Source organism: Vigna unguiculata, chromosome 11 (assembly GCF_004118075.2).
Source record: "Vigna unguiculata cultivar IT97K-499-35 chromosome 11, ASM411807v1, whole genome shotgun sequence".
Classification (NCBI taxonomy): Eukaryota; Viridiplantae; Streptophyta; class Magnoliopsida; order Fabales; family Fabaceae; genus Vigna; species Vigna unguiculata.
The window spans coordinates 38,038,351-38,063,444 of NC_040289.1; the positions used below are offsets into that span (position 1 = coordinate 38,038,351).

Genomic DNA, 25,094 nt, shown 5'->3' on the forward strand with positions numbered 1-25,094 from the left:
AAGTATAGAGGGCATCTTGAGGAACTTTGAATTAGTTTGGATCTTAAAGCTTTTTTTTTTTTTTTTTCTATAAAAAAAGTAGATGTGAAGCTATTGCAGTGGAAGACTCAAAAGCTGCAGCATTAACCTCGTTATTGGATTGCAAGATTATTTTTTCTACCTATTTGGGAATTCCTATAAAGACAAGTCCTGAAAATCGGATTCAATTAAAGGAGTCCTATTATAAGGAAAGTTTGAAAAGAAATTAAGTCTTCGGAAATATAAGTAGTTATCCTTAACGGGTAGAGTTGTTTTATCAACTCTATCTTCACCTCTTTACTTATTTTGTTCCTATCAGTTTATAAGATTCCAAGTGGAATAGCTAAGAGGATTTAAAGCATTAAAACTAGATTCTAATCGGGAGACAGAGGAGAAGAGAGGAAGATGACATGCATGAGTTGGAAGGATATTTGTTGTCTAAGGAACTATGGGAATTGAGGGTGGAGGATATTAAAATATTGAACCATGCACTCAATATTCGTTCATCTAGAATAATAAGTTTCGAAGTTAAGACGAGTCAAAGAAATAAAATCTATTTGGATCTTAAAATTGAACTTGATACCAACTTAGAATAAAAAACCTTATACACTATGTTCATGTGTGAAGATTTATTATTAAAAGAAAATAAGAAAACATGAGTTGAGATAACAAACATGTTTATTTTCTAGTATCAGTGAGCGAAAGGAAGGAATTGCTAAGATTAATTAATTTTTTCATTTCTTCACATACAATGATTTGAGAGTAATTAATGGTAAAATACAATTATACTCTCAATTCATTTTTACTTTCACAACAATAATTAATATCCAAATTTCTAAACTGTGTATCAAAAATAAATTTAATATGTAAGTATATTGTATTTTATTATTTTTTATTAATTTATTTTCTAATTTATTCATTTAAATATCTTTTATAAAATAAATCTAACTCATCTAAATATAATTTTAGATTACTTTTAATTTCAGGATAATTTGATAATCTTTTCTTTTTAAATTAAATATAACTTTTAATTTATCACGTCAATTAATTCGTTTACATACTTTCATAAACTTTACCTTTAAATTCATTCATTTTCACTCTCATATTCCTTCAAAATAACAACACAAACTTTACCATTTAATCCATTTAAATCCATCATTTTTCCCCTACCAAATCAATCCTCACAAATAAACAAATCCGTGTTTCCTTAAAAAGATTTTGACTGTTAAGAAAGATTAAGAAACATCATTTGAATATGATAAAAGTGTTCACTTGTTGGTATTTAAAAATGAGAGAGAAAGAAAAGTATCGAGGGATTGTCTTGTTAGACAATAAGTTTGTTGAACCATTGTTATTTTCCTAAATATTTGCCGCTCTTCTATGTGCATAAAGATTTCTAATTTAAGTTATAAACATCAGAAATTAGGATTAATTATCATTAATAGTAGTAAATACTATGAATTATTTAAGGATATAAATAAAGAAGTGAAGGGAACAACTAGAAAAAGTCTTATTTTGTAATATATCTGATCATCCTATCTCTCTTTATATGAGCTGATTTGAGATGATTAATGATAAAATGTCATTATATTAAACTTATTTATGTTTTTCATTCATGTGCGTATATGTTTCTTATTTAATTTAAAATTACAATTACTTGTATTAAACTATATTCTTCTTGATTAATCTTTTTAGCTTTTGCAAGTATATTTTAACGTTCACGGTTAAGCCATTGGACCATTTGAAATGCAGGGAACGATGTTGTCAAATTCCAGATGCAGGTTTACATACACAGACAACAGCTGTGAAGTTTAGCATAAACCTTATGCAGTAATTTAACATATGTATTTGGAAAGGGATCATATGTTTATGTTACTGCATTCATGGTTTCTATTCCATTTGTAATAGGTCAATTTTGATACAACTTGAACTTTTTTTAATGAATGTCTTCAATTTGCTTCACACAAAATAGGAGATAAGGTTGAATGTTTGATCTGCATAGCCAATCAACATGCATGCCTACTGCTTGAAGATTGGTCACTATTATGCGTCAACCTCAAGCACCTACACAACCTCATAAATTGCAAGGTACACAATTAATTTGGACCAGAAAGAAGGAAGGTCAGAATAATTCCATGAACAAACTTTGCACTACCTGCTATATCATTATAAGATCAATTTATCATTACTTTGTGGAAGGAGGATTATTACTGTCATTAGGAAAATCAAAACTAAACTAATTCTCCCCTAAGTCAAATAATGTTATCACCACCTTCATAGATAGATACAATAATGGAAAACTTTACTTTATGTCATATAACTCGCACAAAATGGCACTAAAAAAATGAACTATTTTACATACAGCAACTCCAAAGAAAAAAAAACTCCACTCAGTTGGACAAGATATTTAGCCTCTTGCCTCTGGATCAAGAGGGATATGGACAAAAATAAGGTTAGGTGTCTTTGGATTAAGAGGGAGATGGACAAAAAGCAGAGAACTTTTAAGCTTAAAAATAAAACAGCAATTAGAACAACCGTCTTCTAAAGTGGCTAGTGGTGCCTTGGTAGGTTTTAACAAGCAGGCCAACTCCAATGCCAATGCCAAGACAAACACTGAGTCCAATACCAACACCAACCCTAACACCAGCATTGAACCATGAAAGCTCTCCATCTTCACCATCACCATATGTTGTTGTTCTTGAGTACAGGCTGCTATAATCTTCATCTTCGTATTTGTCGCAAAGGTAATCTGGAGCCTGCATGATTGGCATGTAAAAGTATTAAGAAAGATGGTTTTTGATTTGTGAAAAACAAAAATGGAACTTCTTCAAATTGCAATTGGTTTGGTTATCAAATTTCCATATATTCTCGGGAGAAAATTCAACACTTATTATGTAATGCTGATTAGGTAATAGCATTTGTTTCAGCGGGGACCAAACTTAAACGAAGAACTAGACATGAATTGTGTCCTTTTCTTGACAGCTAGCCATAAAAAAACAACACATAAGAGAACAAAATAGTTTTAGGAAGCAAAGTAATACGATGAAAGCAGATCAAAGGTTGTTTTCAGGTTCTGAAGTCCATCAGATACAAATGTTTATGTGTTAAACCATCCCACTTTCAAATGTTTATGTTTATATGCATGGACGAGTTAACATGGCTGATGAAATGACACAGAAAAGGATGAAAATATAAATAAATACAACTTACCTCAAAAACAAGTGCTGAAGAAGGATGCTTTCCATTTTCACTGGCCTCATGCTCTGGAATTACATCCAACATCCCCTTCTTTGCATGCTTTTTCTGAGAAAGCTGCAAGGATTTTGTTAAGATAATTGGAGTACCCAAGAAGGAGCCTGTGATGTAGACCTCAATTGATGGGAGAGTTGAGTCTGGTGATGGCAACTGTTTCCCCTTAAAGAAGCTGGTGCCTGGAACTATGTATGACTCACAGTTCATGCTCCACCTATGTCCATTATAACTTGATTCCCTAACAACACCATTGGTATTCCACAATTCCAAGACACCAGAAAGCAGCAGAACATCTCTATCAAACACTTCAAACTTCACACTCCCACTCATCCTTATGCTATCGGTGCTTACAAAAGTCACTTCTTCAGATTTTCTATCGACCCTGTCTCTTTTGAGAAGTGTTGACATGCCATCAGAATATATGCTAGTTCGAACACCATTAACTTCAAGAAGAGTGTTGGGATTCAAAGGAACATGGTTCAATGTAAGAAACCCAGGAGTGGAATCATCAACCTCACACTTGCACACTCTTACATAGAATACCTTTATGTCCAGCCAAGGTAATGACCCCTTCAAGGAGGGTTGATAAGAGTGCCTCGCAATAGAGTATCCATCCTCAGTTGATCCATTTCCGTTAGCCATAGAAGAATTCTCCATAGCCAGACAGTCTAATTCTCCTCCTCAATCAGATTCTTACATTCCCATTGGAACAATAACTTGTGTCAACACTAATCCACAGGAAGCACAGACGCCAGCAGCAAGAAGTGAATTCAGTTCAGTTTCATTCACAGAAGAAAAATCTGGACATAGGAGGACAAAAAAGACAACCATTTATACATCAGCATGACAAAGGGAAAGGGGATTAAATCTAAAAACAAAGAACGTACCAACCCCCATTAACCTTATGCGACATCTAGATTTGTAAATGAAACAAAGCAAAAGAAATAATAAACTGATAATAAAGTATAAAAGCAAACTAATACTAAAATGAAACAAGCATGGCTCCACTTAACACAAGACGCAGAACCCAGTTGAGAGATAAAGAAGATGACAGCAACCCACACCAAATCAGATAAGATAACCGCAAAAAGAAATGGATTGAGAAACCGATATAGTAGATGAATCGAAGAAACAAAGAACAATAAAATGAATGGTAAAGGTTCAAGGTCCGAACCTGAAGAAAGAATAAACAAAAAAAGAGGATAAGAGGGAGTGAAGGAGATAAATCAATAAACTCCTCGAATATGTACAAATTCGGTGGCTAAATCAGCAGAAAACAGTGTCTCTTTCTATAATCCCGTTGATACCCATTTTTATCGAACAGTGAATTATACCACAACGAAGACAATCCACCAATTTGCCGGAGTAAAACGAGAAATTGAAAGTGTTTAACCACACACGTACAGTGAAACAAAGAGGAAGAAACGGATCACACACAAAAATCCCAAAAGGAAATTAATCTCCTTTCTGTAGAATTAGACAGAATAGCCGGCAAAAGACGACAGAGAAACACGACAAAAGCATCCCTAGCAGGAACCACGCATTGGTGCGAATACATCACCAAAACCGGAAACGCATTATTTAACACCCAACTAACCACATCACAACGCACTCACCAAAGGAAAAAGAAAGGAATTGGTAATGGAGCAAAGGAAAGAAAGCTTTTTGGCTCACACCCAGAATCGGTGGCGGAGGATCTATCCGAGGAAGGAGATCAGACCCAAGTCCTCAAAACAAAGATTCTTCTTTGTTTGGTTGAACATGACAGGATGAATCCAGATTATAGGGAAATATGGGAAGAATCCAGATTTCATAATTTTTTTTTTTTGGTATTTGGAAGTGATGGATATAAAATAAAAATTGTTATTTTAATGGAGGAAGTGGGGTCCTTGGGTATCTGATATTCTCAAGATCTTATCCACGGAAAATACATACATAGACACAGGGAGAGGAAGAAGAGAGAATGTATTGTATGAAGTTTTAAGGGTTGGTGTGTGGGTGAATTGAAAAAGACGTGAATTCTGATCTGTTTGTGTTTCTCAAACCTCTCGTCCTAATCGCTGTTCAGAGATGGATTTGGATGGATACCTTGCAAAGTTAGAATTGCTAACTAAACAAACACGCTTTCCGTTTGTTTTTAATTTTCATTAAACAGGTCAAACTTCGTCTAAATAAGCTTATTACAGGTGTCTAATTTACCCTTCATTGTCATAAATAAATAAATAAATAAATTATTTACATTTTAAAAACAATTACCAATAAATTAATCGTCATTAATAAATAAAAAACAATTACAATCTAAACTTCCAAAAGGAAATAAAGCAGGTAGAAGTTAGCCGTTTTATACGAAAATAAAGTTGAGGCGATTTTCGTTCGCTAGAGTGTGAATTATATCACGAATGATTAGTCATTTGTTTGACGACATAAAGAAAATGAAAAAGTTGAAATTAAAGATGTTTTTGTTTTAAAAGTCATTTGTTCTAATCAAATACAAATTATTGCTATTCGTGTCTTTCTTTTTGCTTTATTTTATTTTTCCTTTTCACTGTAAGAGACAAAAGTGTATCATAATCTACTACTGTACATAAACTTTAATCCATTGTCCAAGGGTAAAATAAGTTTTGATTTTAACCTTATTTACTCAATATTTGATAAATGTATTAATTTAGTTTTCATGATCACTCTCAGTTTTGTTATTAAATATAAGTATTTTAAGATGATTATATGTAAATAATATTAACTTAAGAGTTAAATTCCTATGATTAAAAAACATATTTATTAAATATTTAGTATTAAAATACTAGAAAAAAATTAAAAATACTACTTTTAACCTAATAATTTGAATTTTTTTAAAACGGACTTAGGTTTGTGCGTATCTTTTTTCTGGTCTTCGTTATGTTTTTTTTTTTTTTTTTTTATCGTTTTGGTTTCGTTTTAGACAACTACATAATAAAACTCGTGGAGAAGACCAATCTTTCTCCGTGCGTTGTTTAACAAACATCTAATAAAAGAAACACTTTCGTTACCCTACATCTGTTTTGAGGCGGACGTGAACAAAATGGTAAACTAACACTCACTCATACTAATAGTTAAAAATAAATTAAATTGCACCATTTGTTAGAAAGAAATAACAATATTTATATTATTATCTTATTCATATTTAATTAGCATAATGAAGAAACGTAAAAAAAAAACCTCTTAAATTATTAAGAGTTAAGGGTAATATATATTTAAATATTTGTATTTTAAAAATATCTGAATTTAATTATTTGATCAATTATGTGATGGTAAAAAGATATTACTAAATGTTAACTTTATAAATAATAATAACTAATATCGGATATTTAGTTAAATAGTTCATTCTATAATTTTTATTATAAAAAATGTCACTAAATATTAAATTTAGAAATAAACGGACTAAAATTTAATATTTTTAAACGTTAAAAAGACTAAACTCATCGATAAAAAAAACTATTATAAAAATGGTACAATAAATTAGAACATACATTTCCCAGTTATCAATAATATTTTAGATTATACATCTGAAAAAGTGGTTAATGCTTAGAAACACAAATTCATATAGAATGTTGGCTTACCATGGATTGAAATCAACTCATGAGTTCAATTTTTGATGAATCGAAAATTTTGTCATTACTATAGATGTGTAAGTTGACTTATTAACAAATATTTGACTTTTATAATTTATTTTATATATTTATTATAAAAATAAAAATAAAATATTAAAATATCAACACGTATAATTTGATAAACAAATAAATCAAATATTTAAATTATTCAAATATCATTAAACAACATTCTAATATTTAAAAGTATTAAATTATAAACCTATATAATTATAAATAATAAATAATTATAATAAAAAAATTGTAAAAAATTAATAATATTGTTGTTTATAGATTCTAGGTGAATTCACCTTCAATCCAAAATTTATTTAACTTGTAGATCAAGACTGGTTTAGTTTAATCCAATTTTAAGAAAAAAATATGTTTCTCAACTCAATCCAGCCTGAACATCTAGTTAACCAGGATTAATCAGAGTGGAAACCCATCATCTCTTGAATGACACCCGAGATAGTAGGAATGTTGTACTTCATTCTAATGCGGCCCACATGCCTTTCTTGAATTTCCATTTTCCACTAATCCCTCATTAGAAAGTTCAATTCTGGAAAATTGAACTACTCATTTCCCCAAAATTCCATTAAATTTGTCTTTTTAGAATAAATGTTTCTAGTACCTGTCATATTTGCTTTTAATCTCTTGACAAAATATCTCATTTTAAACCTCCTTCATTTATGAAAAGAAGTGTCTATAATATCTTGTAAATGAGAAGTCAAATGGGAACTAGTCTCTGACCTAACTGAAATACCAAGAGAAATTAATCAGCCAACCAAACCTTTTGCTAAAAGCCTCATCCCACCCAAACCAGCACAACACTAAGTGCAATTGGGAAAGTTCGACCCTACCATCTTTAAAATAACACCTCCCCATCCTGTAAGCCCATTCCCATACCCTGGATAAAAAGTTGAAAAAGAAAGGGGGAGGATAAAAGCATGGCTCACATAAAAGTCTAGCAGAATGCTAAATACTATACTAACGAAAAAATAAATTCAGCTAAAAGTGCCCTAAATTTTTGGCCGACCATACATGTGTAATGAAAAAAATCTTCGAAAACAAATATCAAATTTTAAAAAAGTTACAGACATTGCTTTCTGGACCAACGGAACTGGTAAAGTAGCTGGGCATTTTATGAAGCATAACTCGAATGGGAGGTGAAAGATCATTCAGCAAAACTTGGAATCGTTACCTTATATCACAATCTGAAGGAAATTGATAGGAGGTTAAAATTAGTAATAGAACAGTATTGTTTTTCAAACTGGATTTTGATGCTCCAAGGTAGTATGACGGGACTCCAATTCATGTGACAGCCATAAAGGAATTAGACCAGGAGTATGATGTGAGGCAACATTAAGTCTATGGCAACCCAACTAGAATTTGATATGATGGAATCCTTTAGTCTGTCACCGAGGAACTGCAAAGTCTAGGACAAATCAACGAAAAATATGGATTACAATCAGCAGGAGGGAGTAAAATCTAGGGAATTAAGTTTGAAGGAACTTTCATTTTTCTTCCCAGTAGACAAGACGAAGAAAGAAGTTTCAACATGAAAGAATAAGGACGGAAATATCTAACTCGAGAGAAAATGACCATAATAATCTATTATATCCTCGGTCAAAAATCTAACAGCACAAACCATTGCTCTTCTTGACATCATCAACTTCAAAATTTAAATTTAATGTTACAACTATAATGAAATCACGAGATATTTTTGTTATTCACGTATAAGCAGTCCCAGATTAATTTCTGACAATTTTCTGTTCTCAAACTAGTTTCACTTCTCACTGAGGGCTAAATTGGTAGTTAAATAAAATGCCATTATAGCATTAAAGTGGGATCTGTAAAGAGGGAAAATAATTGGACAGGTCATGGCACTTTAACTAGGAACCAACATAAAATAGATTAAATGACTAAATACACTATTTGATCCCTAAAAGATATATATGCAACTGAAACAACATTTTGACATCCTGAAAAAAGCTTGCATCATCATATTGTTAATCCTTCCAAAACCATTTAAGAAAATTCAGGAAAGAGTAATTATAAGCATGTTGGCCATCTATTTTCAGGCAATGACGAAGCTCAACTATAAAATCTGCATTAGGAGAGAATTACAATACAATTGACAAAAAAATTAAATGTTTGAAGTTCTTTTCCCATCCTATGGTGAGACAGAGAGAAAACTTATGATTTTCTCTTTTTCATTTTTTCTTTCATCTTGAATGGATCCAGCTGACCTGTCACAATGTTTTTTCAAGTCCTAATGCAACAAAGTAAAAGAAGTTGTCAGGATGTGCATAAAGAAGACAAAGGTAATTACCACACTAGGTACCCATCTCATAGTGATACTACCACTAAAGAGGTATTTCGTATGTTCTTATTTTTACACCAGCATGTCAAATCATCTAGAATCCTGTACCCTCACATTTATAATGTCAATAAAGGAAACGTAGGATATTCTGATAGCTAAGAACTCCTTCTTGATATGTTACCATAAATGTTTTATAGCAAGGATGGTACTCTATAATTTCAAAGACACTCACATTGTTTTGGAATGCCAAGTTACCAAGAACCCATATACTCACCGCGCGTCAGCTCACCAAAATTGAACCCGTACCACAATCAACTTCATATTTATGAATATGTAAATGGGACTAGTTTTCTGGAGAAATACTATTTGGAAATTAATAATATTACCCTGAACAATTGATTATAATTATCCAGCACGGCAGAACAGTAGCAATCCCTCATTTTCAAAACACTATCACACCGTCAACAATCATCAGGATTACAAAATTGTGATATTGTGATATTTCATTCCGTTTCTCGAAAATTGTGATATTTTCACACCAACTTTCTCTTATTCAACGTCTGATACGCAAAGTGATGAATCGATGGAATCTGAAATCCCATGACCATGCCTCGTTCCATACTTCTAAATTATAATCAAAGGCAGAGCTTGAAATAGAGGTGTGAAACGGGAACGGTGATTCCAAAGTCCATGCAATGAGATTTAATTTCATTTTTCCACACATATTCCTTTGTTTTTAAGACTTACAATTATCACTTTCAACAAAATTCTTCTTCACAAATTGCGATTATATTCTGAACCTGTACAAAACATAATCTAATGGACGCGTACTAGAACATAATTATCACCCGAAAACATCGCTGTTAGCTACAAGCATAATCCAAAACAGATAATACAAAACCTATTGTATCATTATCGAGTCAATTACGAGTAATAGAAGGCGTAGTGCACTTAAGAAGAAGCATAGAAGTAGTACCTCGAGAAAGCAAGCTCCAGCAGGAGGAATCGAAGGCGATATTGGACGTGAGCCTAGCGTTCGCGATAGCACTGTGAAGAGGCATCAACGACTCAACGCTTCTCACAACCGACAAAACCCTATCAAACGCGAAATTCATCCACAATGTCAAGCGCAAAAGGCAATGCAGGTCAATAAGAATAATTGAATGAAGCGTGCTGTACCTTGAAGCTCGAGGGATGCGTGTTACGGAAGACGAAGAGAACACAAACGGCGTCGTTGAGCTCTGGACGAAGCTTCTGGAACGATTAGCGAAGGATCTTGACGCGACCCTCACCGCGGAAGCCATTATGTTAGAACCCCGCGTAACCGGAAGTTGTACTAAAACCCTACACTACTATCACTTACTCTGTCTTGTTTTTTTTCATTGTTATTGGGCCGGCCCAACACAAGTTATGCGGCCCAACACGAGTTACGCGGCCCAATACAAGCGCCGTACCAAACCTATCTCCCTTATTCCGAGGTTGTTTCTGAACGCAGTTGTGTGGTGTGCGGCGAAGCAAGAGTGTGAGAATGGCGGAAGAAGCAGTTCTGGGGTACCTAGAGAAGAACGAGGAAATTACAGACTCGGGTGAGTTCGCAGCTGAACGCGGCATTGACCATAACGAGATAGTGAACGTGATTAAGAGCCTGCACGGTTTCAGATACGTGGATGCGCAAGACATTAAGAGAGAGGCTTGGGTGCTAACTGATGAGGGTAAAACCTATGCTACCGTGGGATCACCGGAAGTTCAACTCTTTCTGGCCATTCCGCCGGAGGGTATCTCTAAAGAAGACCTTCAGGTTATTTATATGTCTGTTCACTCTCCTTTCTGTAAATTTATAGGTTTTGTTAATCGATTTTTTTCTTTTGCTGGTTGTAGAAAAAGTTGGATCCTTCGCTCTTCAAGATAGCTTGTGCCCAGGCTGCAAAGAACAAATGGGTGGATATGGGAAAACAATTGATTTCTAGAAAGGTACGTTGGGTCTCTTTTTTAAGACATTAACATTTTTGTAAGCAAAATTGGGTTTTACGTACTTCATTTGGACTAGGTTATTAGATAGATGGAATGAGTCTCTCTTTATTGTGTGAGTACATTTGCTATAGGTTGCAGAGTGTGTGTGTGTGTGCGCGCTTATTTTCATTATTTCTGTTCTGCAATTCTAGTTTTAGAATTTCTATACTTCGTTTTTTGTGCATTTGCCTGTAGTAGAAATATAGCACTTTTTGTGGGGATGACTTCATGATTTACTGAGTATTTTAGAGAAATCTGTTTCTTGCCGCAGGTTCAACATGTGGATGACAAGGTCAAAGATCTTCTTATCCAAATACAACAAGGGCGGGTATGTGTACTAATATGAATCTGTTTTACTGTAAACTTTTTAATTACTTTCATAGGAAGAAATTTGAAGAACTTAGATCTTTTCTGGGTGGAGAGAGGGTTGTCTCTAAGTTCTATTCATTAAGGAATTGTAGGAACTTTCATGAAATTGAGGAGGTGAAATGTTGTGATGTTCGAGATATGTTAAATCATTAATTGGGTAGACGACAAGGGAAATGTCTTTTGTTGGTATCCACCATTTTATAAATGAAGTTCTTTTGGCTATATGCACTCAAGGTAGGACTTCGGTGTGGATTAATACTTTGGGGGAAATGGCAAGGTTTTACAGAGCAGCATACTCAACTCAACATATGAGACTGTTACAGGAAGTGGAAAGGGGGGATTTATTTTGAACGATTATTGTTGTTGAAATTCTTTGCTTCCTCCTTTTAGAGTTTTTAAGAGAATCTTATAGTTTTCTTCAGCAGTTTTCCGTGTGAAATTGTCATGTCTGATTAGAAATTTGACCATATGTTGCAAATGCAGAACATTGGTTCAGATGAGATCAAAGCACTCAAAGCAAGAAAGCTCATTGTCCCACAGTAATAATACTTTTTCTTGGTTGTGTTCAAGAGTCCTTTAGATATACTGAATGTGCTGTAAAAGATTTAAATATTCTTTCATTATTAAAGTTCTTCTTGGTGTCTTGTGATCTAGAACGTGGAAGGGTTACTCCTTGAAAAAAGGTCCAAATTATGCGCCCAAAAGAAAGAAGGTCGTCACTGACCTGACTCGTGATAATTTTCAGAGGTATTTTTTTTCTTAAACTACTTATAACCTCCGCCTTCATTATTTTCAGAGATCTACTTTGTGCAAGACATTATTTGCATATCTTATGAACTGAATTTTTTTTTTTGTTAGTGGTGAGTGGAAGGAACTCGAGTTTAAGGAGTACAATTATAGTGCTAAAGGTCAGCCTCTTGAGGGTGGCAATCTTCACCCATTGCTGAAGGCAAGGAGATATACCCTGTTCTCATTTCTTTCCCCAACTTTATTTGAAATTTGGATTGAACTAATATTTAAATTGTAAATGTTATAGAAATTTTGCTCACACGAAAAATATTTATATTCTGCAAAACAAACAAGAATATAGTGTATTTTTACATATTTAAATTTTCAATTTGACACTCACAAATTTTAACTTATTTATTTTATAATGGAGGCGATCTCTTCCTGTGTTGGGTTATTTACCTGTCCCTGGCCCCAAAAATTGAGGATGATTGTGCTTGGCTATTATTTTGGCACCGTAAAACTTTGGCAAATCTGTATGATGCAGACAGACAATTTCGTTATGTCATTTCAGCTTTTTATAGAGCACAATGACAATGGTTAATCTATTTAGTGGGTCTCACCTAGAGGGAGAAGACTTTTGTTATTAATAATGGCGGTTCTATGCCCAAAAAAAAAAACTTTTCACAATATTTAATGTGTTTAATACTTTTGATTCTCTGTTTTCAGGTACGATCTCAGTTGAAACAAATTTTCCTCTGCATGGGGTGAGTTCTATCATTGTTATTTAGAAGTACGATGTTTTTTGTGGTAAATATTCAGTTCAAATTAAAAGTTCAACAGTTTTTAATCTTAATTTTTCGTACTTCAGGTTTGAGGAGATGCCAACAAATAATTTTGTTGAGAGCAGGTAATTGTTGTTTCAAAAAATTTATATCAAGCTCCTTGTATCTGTCATCAAGTTTTCTATGTACCCTTTCAACTAAAACAAAATATGTGGTTTTAACTGAGGTTCTCTAGCAAGCAGGTGAAACAAATGTTCAAAGTGTTTGCAGGCAGGTGCCTTTTTAGCAAATCTTCAGTATAACTGAGAATCAGAGAAATGTCCTAGACTTTGGATATTGCAACCGTTAAGATTTTAATTCAGAAACCAAAATTTCCCCCTTCCAAAAATGAGAGAAAAATGTAGCTTTGATTTTATTTTTTTGGAGTATTCAAAGATGATATTATCTTCTGTAAACTGTTTTATTGGACCTTTGAATGACATCAAAGTAACTAGTGGAGCTATTTTTCTTTTGTTATGATAGAGAAATGACTTGGAGACCTGGAGAAGAAACTCTTGTTCTATATGGTGAACAATGCATTACAACATCATGAAAGAAGTTTCATTTAAAAAATATATATTTTCTAAATCTAGATTCATATTGTTAATCTGCGCCCCCTTGATTCTTGCTTATATGTGTTATGTAGATAATGGACTTTATCATAAAGTATTAAATCTAACAGGTTATAACGTTATAAGTTTGCTCTCATCATAAGTTTTATATCTGAATGAAAATCTGCAGCTTCTGGAACTTTGATGCCCTGTTCCAGCCCCAACAACACCCTGCTCGTGATTCACATGATACGTTCTTTTTGGAAAGTTAGTAAAACCTTTCTTGTTTTCATCATGCTAATATCGTCTCATCTGTTTCTATTCTGAGAACCTGAAACACATATCTGCAGCTCCTTCAACAACAAAGGAATTGCCAGACGATTATGTTCTGAGAGTGAAGCAAGTTCATGAAGCTGGTGGTTATGGGTCTAGAGGGTATGACTTTGACCGAACTCAGCACTTATAGCATTGGCTATTTACTATCAATAGAGGGATATGCTTTCTGTAAAACCTTGTAATTTCTTTCTTGGTAGATATGCATATGACTGGAAGAGAGAGGAAGCAAATAAAAACCTCCTGCGAACCCATACAACTGCTGTTTCCTCCAGGATGCTTTACCAACTAGCACAGGTACCCGTCTGAATTTGCTGGTGTCATGTGCTTCTGGGTACATATTATTACATGGTGTTTAGTGCAGTTCAGGCCTCCTACTATTCTTCCTGATGATTTTAGATGAAATTTCTTAATAATGTCAACATATTTGTTTCAGCTGAACTAAGTTATGACACGTACTAAGTTTCTAGCTCTAAATTGTAGCTTGCATGATTCCTTAGTTTGCTCTGCATTTTGATATCTATGCAGAAACCATTTGCTCCAAAAAAATATTTCTCTATCGATCGTGTATTCAGAAATGAAGCAGTTGATCGGACACATCTTGCGGAGTTCCACCAAATAGAAGGTGCTACCCAGTTACTGGCACTTTGATTTTAACTCTTTGGAAATTGTTCATGTCACAAACGAAATGAGATCGCCTTTGATGGTCCTATTTTTATGCATGTCACATTTTTATGTTTTAATTCAGGTCTTGTATGTGATCGGGGACTCACTCTGTCCGACTTAATAGGAGTCCTGCATGATTTTTTCTCACGCTTAGGTAATGTTCTCCTCTACTGAAAAAAGATTCAGATGTTGAGTGTAACTGCCAATGTTAATGAACGAGTGAAGGCTTTAGTAGTAAGTACGATTATTCTTGTTATTGAGCTTAGGCATGACCAAGCTGAAGTTCAAACCAGCTTACAATCCATACACTGAACCTAGCATGGAGATCTTTAGGTGAGCCTTTCTGTAATGATTACTTGGCATGTCCTTGTCTGATTTTGGATTCCTGAGATAACTTATTGATCAAGTACTTTTAACAGTTATCATGAAGGTTTTAAAAAATGGGTAGAGGTGGGAAACTCCGGCATGTTCAGGCCTGAAATGTTGCAGCCGATGGGACTTCCTGAAGATGTTCAAGTTATTGCGTGGGGGCTTTCCCTTGAAAGGTGAGAAGAGCCATACAACACTATAACCATTACCGAGAATAAAAAAAAATTAATTTCTGAAATTTAAATTTTTCATTATAATATTACTTCACAAAATTACAAATGACAGAGCTTAAAAAATGTAGTGCGACATGTTGATTTAAATTGTTTTACCTGGAAACAGGCCAACGATGATACTATACGGGATCGATAACATCAGAGATCTCTTCGGACACAAGGTATTTTTAGGGGATAAATGCAATCTGGTTATTTCTGTCTATGTAGTTTAAATTAAATATTTTTTAAACGTAGATAGTGATTTTTTTTTGTTTTCGCAGGTGGATCTTGGGCTCATAAAGAAAAATCCTATATGTCGTCTTGGAATTGATTAAAGTGATTCATGTGTATCTCTTGTATTTCTTATGAGTTATAAATTACAGTTTATTTTTCCTCTTAGATTAAACACTACCTGTAGATTATTAGTTCAATTTTGTATGAAGAATTTTGATACGGGAGAAAGTTCGGCTTTTGTGTTTATTTTTTCTCGTGTTCTGAAAAATAATTGACGGAAAAGTTACTAAATTTCAGTTTCTTGTAGTTGTGATTTTACGATAAAGTTATTACATTGCAAGGACAAAAGGTGTCTCTGCAAGAGGTTTGCTTGTGTTTATTTTCCAATGGACATATCGTTGAATAAAAGTTGTTTTTTTACGAGTAAATTTTCAATAAATATTAGTTTCTTTGGAACACGTCGTAAAGGATAAGAACCTGAAATTATGTAGAATAAAATTGGAAATAGAATGAATTTAATAATTTTTCAGTCATTTTTTGTGTAAAAGCATATACGATATACCTCAAACCATCCTAATTATTAACATTTTTCTGCGCTCAAAGTCTAAACAGTTATCATGTCATAAGTTAAGAGATAGTTACTATACAGCTTTAATTTCCAAAATTCAACAACCATTCTATTTTCTGCAGAGTCATCAATTTTTTTTATGCCTGGGGTGTAGAAATATCTTCGGTAACAGCAGATTCAAATTTTCTGCGCTTTCCAATTAAGTCCTTGACCATTTTGTGGAATTCTTCATCAGTGCACGCCAACATATATCTCAGCTTAATATTAATATGGTTCTCCACTAGAACCTTGTGCCTTGGGATGATTCGACCCTCGAGAGAATAACTGAAAAACCTGACAATGGCAAGGGCGACAAAAAAAAAAGAGTAAGAATCAAACACGATATTTTCAAATAATCTACTTTAGGTTAAAATATAATCATGCGATACCTTGGAAACTCAATGACATCTTCCAAAGGCCTGATCATGGATTTTCGCAAATAAATATACTTGGGACGAAGGACATCTGGATTGTATCTTAGCAGCAACGGGAAATCAGTAATCATCTCACCCAATTGCCGAAGACGTATGCCAAGAGATAAAAAATATTTTACATTCACATCAAGCTTATGTACTATATTGCATCCCAAGAGCTCAGGTCCAAGAGCCACAACCTTGCCAATATCTTTCTCCGTGACTCCAGCTTTGGTCATCAAGAATATGACCTATACAATATTCACATTTCAGCAACAGATTCAATTAATGCTTCTAGATGAACCAAACATTTCAATATGGTGATTAACTTATTATGTCCATGCAGCAATGTCTTTTCCATGAAGGAACATGGTTGCAGAAGAAAAGAACACACCACTGGTCTAATTTTCTTGTAGAGGCTGTAAGTGAGTAGAGGTGGAAACTTCACAAGCATGTTGCCAATCCCTTCATTGTGAACCCCTATGTCCTCAAAAAATTTTACCTAGACAGTAAAATAACAAATGTCTCGTTATCTTCAAGAAACAACACAAAAATCATTGGAAACTTTATTTTTAATCTACTATACTTCTAATGTGTAAGAGAATACAATAACAACAAGATCTCGTGAGCTGAAGGAGTGAAAATAATGACAACAAAAACTAATCCTAGGTATAAAGTAGCACTACTAAAATCACAGAAACAAATAAAAGAGTGTTTGCATACCTTTGGCACAATAGTCTTCTCCAAGTCAGCACAAAAGACCATTGGTTTAATGATAAGCATCCTCTTCATGCCATCTCGAGTGATCCCATAATAATACAGATACTTTACAAGAGGCTTCCAATGTTCCTCAATACTGCACGCCATTAATTGTGGCCTAAATGCAAGCAATTTGCCAACATCCTCAAGTTGAAGCCCAAATTCTTTTAAGTAATTAACCTGAAAATACATTAGCAGCTTCCCACTTTATGTATATCTATATATCAAACAACCATCATCTTGCACATCAAAGTAAAATTTATACATAAAACTTTAAACTTCCTTTGTGTTTGATTTGGATAATACTAAAACTAAAATTAACAAAGCATGAAAGAAGACAGTGAGGATGCATTGCAAGACAGCTTTATTACTTTACAGTATGCTAAAATCTAATGTACCTTTTCATTCATTTCTTCCAGAGAATAGTAACCAAGCACTCTAGGAAAATCAAAAACCATTGTCCCAAAATCCTTCTCATTTAAACCCATATCTAGGAAGAAATGTGTACGAGTCTTCACTTCTTCTAAGCTGTAAGACAATAACTGAGGACAACGACTAATGACATAACCCATCCACTCCCTCCTTACTCCATTGGACTCCAAATACTGAACAATCTCATCCAGCTCCTCATGTCTGCGTTGCAAAATATCATCTCCAGCCTTCAACATTACAACACCAAGAAACTCACCTTTCACACGTACCGATTTCAACCACATGACAAAACTTCTTATGGACTCAGGTTTTCCTCTTGACTTCAAAATGATCTTCGCTATCCGGGGATACGACAGTGCATTGTGCTTCAACCATCTGCACAATCAACAAACAAGCATTTGAATTTGAAATCTCACACTGAAAACACTCGTAAGAAAAAACTAATAAGGATGATCATCCACAAGGTTTTAAAAAACAATCCTTGCCAGCAAGTTAGCATCAAGGATTTTTGTAGTAACTACAATCGTATCACCATTGCAATTGCAGCCACATTGGCCATCGGGACAGCATTGTCACCCCATTTAGTTTCACACAGACAACAGAACAAACAGCTTACCAACAACTTGTCAACCTCGGTCCTTACCTAATAAGTGGCACAACTTTAGACTCATCAATAACAGTTTTGGCGCGTAAATTGAAGGAGGAGTTTGAAAACCCAGGCAATCTTTTCAAGTTAGCAGCTTCAATCATGATGTGATCCAGAAAGCCGGATAACCTGCCAGTCAAATTGGTAGTGTAGGTGATTCCAAACTTTCCCTTCCGCATGGCTTCTTTGAAAACCTCTTCAGTGACCTTTCTTCGAATCTCGAGAGCGCGCAAAATCATCTCCTCCTCCTCCTCTTCCTTCTCATGTTTATCATCAGGGTCAGCACCTGATTGAAAGAGGGTGCGGATAGGGGGCAGAGAAGAACCCACATCGGGGTCGCTGGGAGATTGAGCGTAGATGGAACCGGGAAACTGAGGGGTCCTTTTTCTGACGAGGGAAAGCTCCAAAACCTTCACTTTCTCATCGTGGGGCATTGGGTCTAGAAGCTCGCTTGGTTTGGGAATGGAAGTGGAAATGGGTACCCCATCTTTGAGAGCGAGATGCTGAAGGAGATAGGCGGTGGATTTGGAATTGTGCTTCCGGAGAATGGAGTGATGCTCCTTTGGGTTTTGGCAATTGAAAATGGTGCATGTTGTTGTTGTTGGGTTGTGCAGTGGAAACGAGGAGCAGGGAAAGTAGGGGTTGTATTTTTGAGAAGAAACAAACATCTATTGTTTTTTCTTCTTATACGCTCGATCCAGCACGAAAGAACTCAACGTGAAGATGGAGGTGCAATCAACAATGGATAAGAGGTAACAGATATCACTCTACTTTGGTTACAAGCACTGCTTAATGAAGGACACTGACTGAGCTTTTTGTCAAAAAATATCCCTTTTTTTTAAGAACATCGTTCTGTTTCAAAAAAAAAAAGATAGATAAAAAGGTCCCACCGAGATTTGAACTCGGGTTACTGGATTCAGAGTCCAATGTCCTAACCACTAGACCATGGGACCTCGCTGATAACTTGTATTATTCATTTTTATTTATAAACTATATATAGGTTTTAAGCTTAAAGCGAGATTTAACTCTTCACTCTTTATTAATGTACTAATTTTAGTTTTTTTTTTTAATTTAAGTTTTTATTTACATTTTTTATTCTGTCAAAAAATATTTAAACATAAATGTTACTCCGAGTATAAATTTTATTCAATATAAATAAAAGAGGTTAATAATAAAAAATAAATGATTGAATATGTATTTTCTTTCTCTTAACACTCTAAAAATTAAAATTAGTTATTTTTAAAATTTTATCCAATTTAATCTACAAATTTTAAAAATATTATTATTTAACACATTCTTTAACTAGGTTTAAAATAATGAGATCCTATTATTATTATTATTATTTTAATAATAAACTGCTTATATATAAATAGAAATTTCATAAAAGGATTTCATTATTTAGAAAACATTATCTCTCTAAAATTTCGTCCTCTAAATTTTCTCTGACTTATCTCTAAAATATCTTACCATTCTCTCATCCTTTTTTCAAATCAGAGACCGCCAGAGTGATCACTACGGCGAGATCTCCAAGTTTGTCCGATAAGAACCTTGAATTGAGTAAGTTATAATTCTGTTCTTTTCTCGGTCTTTTCTTGAAAACCTTGCATGTGTTGTAATCTGTATCGCATGTGAGGTTTGCGTATCTTGTAAGAATTCTTTATGAGTATCGGCAATGGAAAAGGGATTTTAGGTTGTTGGCAGTGGATTGTGCGAGTTAATCAGGTAAGGGAAGCTGATAATTGAATTTAATTAGAGGATACAATGAATGTATTTGTGTATAATTAGAATTGATTGTTTGAAGTATGATGGAATGTGAATTGTTTGATGTTTGGTATAAGTGAAATTATGATTGCATTGTGTGAATTGAGGTTGAATTGGAAAATGAACACTTGAATCATGGCTCTAATTGGTATCATCTCACTTTGCTTAAAAACCATTTTAAAAACTAGACAACACTGCCATGAAGATGCCAATTTGGGTTATGAAATTAAGTGAAACATCTCCCAATGAAAACCAGAATATGTGTGGTGTGAGGTTGAGCCTCAAAATTCAAGGCTGAGCCTTGAAAAATGCGAGAGGATCAGCGTCGAGCGCCAACCCAGCGGTGCCTGGCGCTGAAAAATGCGAGAAGAATGAGGTTGAGCGCCAGCCGAGTGGTGCCCCAGCACTGGGACCCCTGCAGGTCTAGAACAAAATTTTAATGCTAAGGCTGAGTGTTGAAATTTGAGGCTAAGCGCTGGCTGCCAGATTTCATGTGTTTGCTATTTTGATATGTTTCATTACATTAACTGATCTGAAATGAATTATTTTGACTGTCTTTGTATGCTTTGAGTGAGATTGGGTGAATATGGACCTGTTGTATGTGAATTATGGAGGAATTTCATGGAGAAATTCTAAGTGTGGATGAGGTAGGGTATGCAAAGACATAAGGACTCAGTTTTGGTTGGTATCTTGACTCCAATAACCATTAAGACTCATATAGAGTATAATGAGTTATGTCGTGAGGAGTAGCAGGAGGTCTTAGCCATTGGACTCGATCAAGTCTTTGGCGCGAAGGAGACTTACCTGGTGTGATGACTGGGTGATAACCCCTTGAGGCCAAACTTTGCAGAGTTTGGGAATCATACTTCGATGTTAATTGCATATATCCGAATAATTGAGTCTAGAGTTGAATGGCGTGGGAGTATTGAAATGTTCCTGTGTGAATTTGTGATAATTGATTGTTATTATGCTCTTACTCTAATGTAATCCAGAGATCTTGTAGATAAGTGTGTTTTGTAGTAAGTGGTTAGAATTTACCTTCCCTTTCTTCTAGAGGTTTTGTACATATAGTATTGTCATTACTTAGTTTTAGATGACTATATAAGATTATACTTAACTTCTATGCTATCTGCTCTGGGTTATCACTATATAATGTTTTATTTAGTAGTTTAAAAGCTATTAAATGATATGTCACGTTTCAAAAATCAAATAAACTTAATAAAATTTAATTAAAATAACTAAATTAATATATTTTTAAATATAAAAATTAAATTAGTATAAAATTTTAAATAATTTCATATTCCACATAAAGGTAAGAGAACAAATGATTTAGCCCAAAAATAAAATATCAACCAAGACATTAATATATTTTAACCAAAAGTGACCTTTTAATCTAAAAATCAAGAATTTGACTTTATTCTTAAAAATAACATACAATTATATATATATATATATATATATATATATATATATAATAGATGGACATTTGTTTATCATAAATACTGATTGTTACATATCTTAATAAAAAGTTCAGGACCAATGTATACTGATATTTCAATATTTCAATTTATATCACATATTCGTATCTGATACGTATTGTGTCTGATATTTTAGGATACTTCCCTAAATTTTATACATATGTTTATAAAGCACTTCCCTAAATTTCCATTTTTGAGAGAAAAAAGAAGATAAAAAAAATCCTACTTGAAAGATACAATTCAAAATTGGCAATTCCTAAATAAATTCAATTATTAGAGACGAAAAAAAAAATAGAGTAACATAATTTAGAAATAAATTCCTCATCTGTTACATCTACCCTGTGATTTCAAATCAACATAACATAACATGTTTATCAATGAAGTATCTAATTTATAAAGTAATAGTACACTACAATACAATCTTTGAATAATGGCCAATTTTAGTGACAAAAAATAATTAGTCTCTATATAGTGACCAAATTGAAAACTAAAATAGTTCCAAAAAATTATAATCAGTCTCTAAATTGATAATTATAATAGTTTCAATGATAAATTGATTTTTAAATTGATCATTAACATTAGCTACAAAGATTTGACTAACAAAATAATTTGTCTCTAATTATAAAATTTGGATTCACACACTAACAATCATATATTTATTATTGTTTGTAAGAAATATTGTATATTTTCATTATTCATATATCACGTATCTATTACGTATTATATTTTATTATTTTAAAAATAAACATACCGATATATCAGATAGGTGTCGTATTTGATACACGTATTTATACATCATAGAAGTAAGAACAAGTTTATTGATACACTTCTTCCTTCTAAAGAAAATAAAGTATAATAACAATTTTGTTAAGACCAATTTCACTTAAAGAAGTTAATACAAAATCAAACGTAACCAATCAAATGCATAAAGGACGGAAATCTAAAATAAAATATTATTTTTCCAAATTTAAGATTACTAATGTAGATTTATATTAAAAGGATAAAAAATAAAAGATTAATAATTAGAAATAAAATGTGACGTTGAAAGTATAATAATTAGCATTTTACAGTTTTAAATTTGAAGAATAGGGATAAAAAGGTAATTTCAAACATGAGATATTTTGTTGATCGAGATGTATGATATTTTGTATTGTCTCACCAACCGCATTATGTGATGATGGGTCCCATGATCGTAGTCCTTTACAGCACACGTCATCTTCATGCTCCAACTTGATTCCCAACTTACGCCTCTCCATATATTCTTTGAGAGTTGATATTTAGATAGATGTAAGAAAAACATTCTCTTAAAACTCAATAAATTAATATTTTAATTCTTTTTTTCATTTTTTAAAAATACTAATATACATTATAGTATTCTTAAAGATTTGCCATATGGGTGTTTTTATTTGAAAGTGTCATTGTTAAGTTTATTTGTTCTTTTTAAATAAAATGACTTGAACATATATTTTTTAAATTAAGTCAAAGTAGTATTATATGTCTGTAATAAATTATGCATATATAAAGCATCAAAATAAATAAATACAACAAACAAAAATTTGAATTATGAAATGTAGACAAAAAAATTCTCTTTATATATAACTATATAGATATATTTTTTGATTGAAAATTGTAAGTTAGACAAGAAAATTAATATTTAAATTTCATGTACTTTTTTTCTACCCTAATTACTTAATTAATAATATGATTTTTATATTTATATGTTTGATTTGTTCTGATTTTTATATTTTTCTACTCGATGGACTCCACATTTATAAAAAAAGAAACTCAGAAAAACTCAATTGAATCCTATATTTAAAAAAAAAAATACTCGATTGAGTTTATACTTTAAAAAAGAAATAATCGATGTACATCATATGAAAATGTCATATATTAAATTTAGGTATCAAGATTATAAAGCTTTCAAGAAAGAAGGTGACACAAATTTAAACAAATAACTAATTTAAATTTTTACATGTAACCATTTCCAATAAAATCAAGATCTATTTATTAAAAAAAATCACATTGAGAATTTTTACAAAAATAAAAACTTAATTCTATAAAACATAGATATAATAATTAAAATAAAATTAAATATAAATATAAAAATAAAATTAATAATTAAATATTTTTTATTTTTCTCTGAGTTTAATAATTAATTATAAAAGTCACTTTAAAATAAACGAGTTACACTCTTGATGTTTTATATGTACACTTAATTTTGATTTATTTTAAAAAGACGAGTTATATCCCACTTGTGACTGAAAACAATAAAATATATTTTATTTACAAAAGCAATAGTATCTTACATCAGTTAACTTTTCTCAAATAACTTTAAATAATATTAAAATAATTGTATGCATTCCCCTTAATATAGAGCGAAATGATTATTGCGAAATATACATGAAAAAAACTCTATTTTCCTAATTAAATGTTTTGTCTATTTTCTAATTTATTACATTAAACTTCATTTAGGAGTTAAATTTCTTAAACTTTTTATTTATTTATTAAATTTTAATTAAATTTAATTATAGAACAAAGGTATCAATGGCTTGACCGCGGATTCTAAAATTGTGCTTGCGAAATGGGTACAATTTACGGACAAAATTACCCATATCGGTCATTTTGATAAACTAACTAAAATAGGTAAATAAAAACTCGAAACACAAATTTAATTATCAAATTTTTATTGTTTTATTTTTTGAAACTCGAATGAAATATCATATATTGGAATACGATTTCAATGTCATAACCCAAAAAGGAAATATCATATACTAATCTGAATGGAATGAAATATCTATGGATCTTTGAAGGTAAGGAGTTAATACTCAGATTTTATATATATAAAAAAAGCTTACTGAATATATGGTATATTATAACGAGATCTTGAAAGTTAAGAAGTTTTAAAACTAAAAGACAATTAATTTTTAATTTAAAAATTTAAATATAAATTTAAAATTATGAAAATGTACATATGATGAGTTTCAAAGTTAAAACATTTGAGACCTATTTAAAATATCTTTCATAAAAAAAAATAAGATTTCTTCAAAACTTATAGTATCCTTAATTTGAAAATGTTTTTCTTATCACTTGGATTTTCAGTACGATGTTTTTTTTCATGAATCCGATTATTGAAAACAATTATGGTGTGGGAACTAGAGAAAAGATGGGTACTGGGGTTGTATAATTTGTTAAATGGGTTGGCAATTTCAATGAATTTATTTTCTAACCCCTCTTTTATGTAAAACAATACAAGAAGCATGATTTTGACTAAAAAATGAAAAAATGAAGAAAGACTTCATTCCAAGCACAATTATGGTTAAGAAAATTAAAATAGTTTAAAAAAAAAAATTGGGTGTATGAATAATTTCTAGGGATTGGGAAAAGGTGGGGTTGGAGTAGCAATGCCCAAGAAAGAAATGAATAAAAAATTGGGCCCAAAATTTGTGATGACCTAATTTGAACCATGATTGATTTAACTTTAACCCTGG

The 25,094-nt window shown here is 32.4% G+C and overlaps 4 protein-coding genes and 1 non-coding gene across 11 annotated transcripts; 1 reads left to right on the forward strand and 4 right to left on the reverse strand.

Annotated features, from left to right (window-relative positions):
- Window positions 1-2,270: 2,270 nt before the first annotated feature.
- Window positions 2,271-5,287, reverse strand: LOC114169529 (uncharacterized protein At1g01500-like). 6 transcript variants are annotated; one of them, XM_028054727.1, is made up of 3 exons: window positions 4,947-5,287; window positions 3,229-4,070; window positions 2,271-2,774 (listed from the first exon to the last, which is right to left on the reverse strand). In XM_028054727.1, exons 2-3 carry the CDS (start codon window positions 3,925-3,927, stop codon window positions 2,544-2,546), a joined length of 930 nt encoding a protein of 309 aa, XP_027910528.1. In that variant the 5' UTR covers window positions 3,928-4,070; window positions 4,947-5,287; the 3' UTR covers window positions 2,271-2,543. The 6 variants fall into 6 exon arrangements, with proteins under 6 accessions (XP_027910528.1, XP_027910524.1, XP_027910529.1 ...); XM_028054723.1 differs by having other exon boundaries at window positions 4,887-5,286; XM_028054728.1 differs by lacking the exon at window positions 4,947-5,287 and adding an exon at window positions 4,675-4,879.
- A 2,571-nt stretch (window positions 5,288-7,858) lies between these two features.
- LOC114169572 lies at window positions 7,859-10,572 on the reverse strand. 2 transcript variants are annotated; one of them, XM_028054796.1, is made up of 3 exons: window positions 10,396-10,572; window positions 10,193-10,311; window positions 7,859-8,328 (listed from the first exon to the last, which is right to left on the reverse strand). In XM_028054796.1, exons 1-3 carry the CDS (start codon window positions 10,518-10,520, stop codon window positions 8,309-8,311), a joined length of 264 nt encoding a protein of 87 aa, XP_027910597.1. In that variant the 5' UTR covers window positions 10,521-10,572; the 3' UTR covers window positions 7,859-8,308. The 2 variants fall into 2 exon arrangements, with proteins under 2 accessions (XP_027910597.1, XP_027910596.1); XM_028054795.1 differs by lacking the exon at window positions 7,859-8,328 and adding an exon at window positions 8,874-9,165.
- Window positions 10,573-10,687: 115 nt separating this feature from the next.
- On the forward strand, window positions 10,688-15,806 carry LOC114169571 (phenylalanine--tRNA ligase alpha subunit, cytoplasmic). Its single transcript, XM_028054794.1, has 17 exons — window positions 10,688-11,014; window positions 11,095-11,187; window positions 11,498-11,554; window positions 12,079-12,134; window positions 12,250-12,342; window positions 12,454-12,544; window positions 13,051-13,088; window positions 13,193-13,231; window positions 13,887-13,963; window positions 14,047-14,131; window positions 14,230-14,326; window positions 14,558-14,654; window positions 14,778-14,849; window positions 14,962-15,028; window positions 15,115-15,240; window positions 15,404-15,458; window positions 15,558-15,806. The coding sequence occupies exons 1-17, from the start codon at window positions 10,745-10,747 to the stop codon at window positions 15,609-15,611; spliced, it is 1,467 nt and encodes a 488-aa protein (XP_027910595.1). The 5' UTR covers window positions 10,688-10,744; the 3' UTR covers window positions 15,612-15,806.
- Window positions 15,807-16,037: 231 nt separating this feature from the next.
- Window positions 16,038-19,167, reverse strand: LOC114168569 (transcription termination factor MTERF2, chloroplastic). Its single transcript, XM_028053447.1, has 6 exons — window positions 18,365-19,167; window positions 17,688-18,096; window positions 17,254-17,469; window positions 16,925-17,032; window positions 16,507-16,781; window positions 16,038-16,411 (listed from the first exon to the last, which is right to left on the reverse strand). The coding sequence occupies exons 1-6, from the start codon at window positions 19,033-19,035 to the stop codon at window positions 16,216-16,218; spliced, it is 1,875 nt and encodes a 624-aa protein (XP_027909248.1). The 5' UTR covers window positions 19,036-19,167; the 3' UTR covers window positions 16,038-16,215.
- An 81-nt stretch (window positions 19,168-19,248) lies between these two features.
- On the reverse strand, window positions 19,249-19,320 carry TRNAQ-CUG. The gene has a single exon. It is a non-coding gene; the product is annotated as a tRNA-Gln (tRNA).
- Window positions 19,321-25,094: the final 5,774 nt, after the last annotated feature.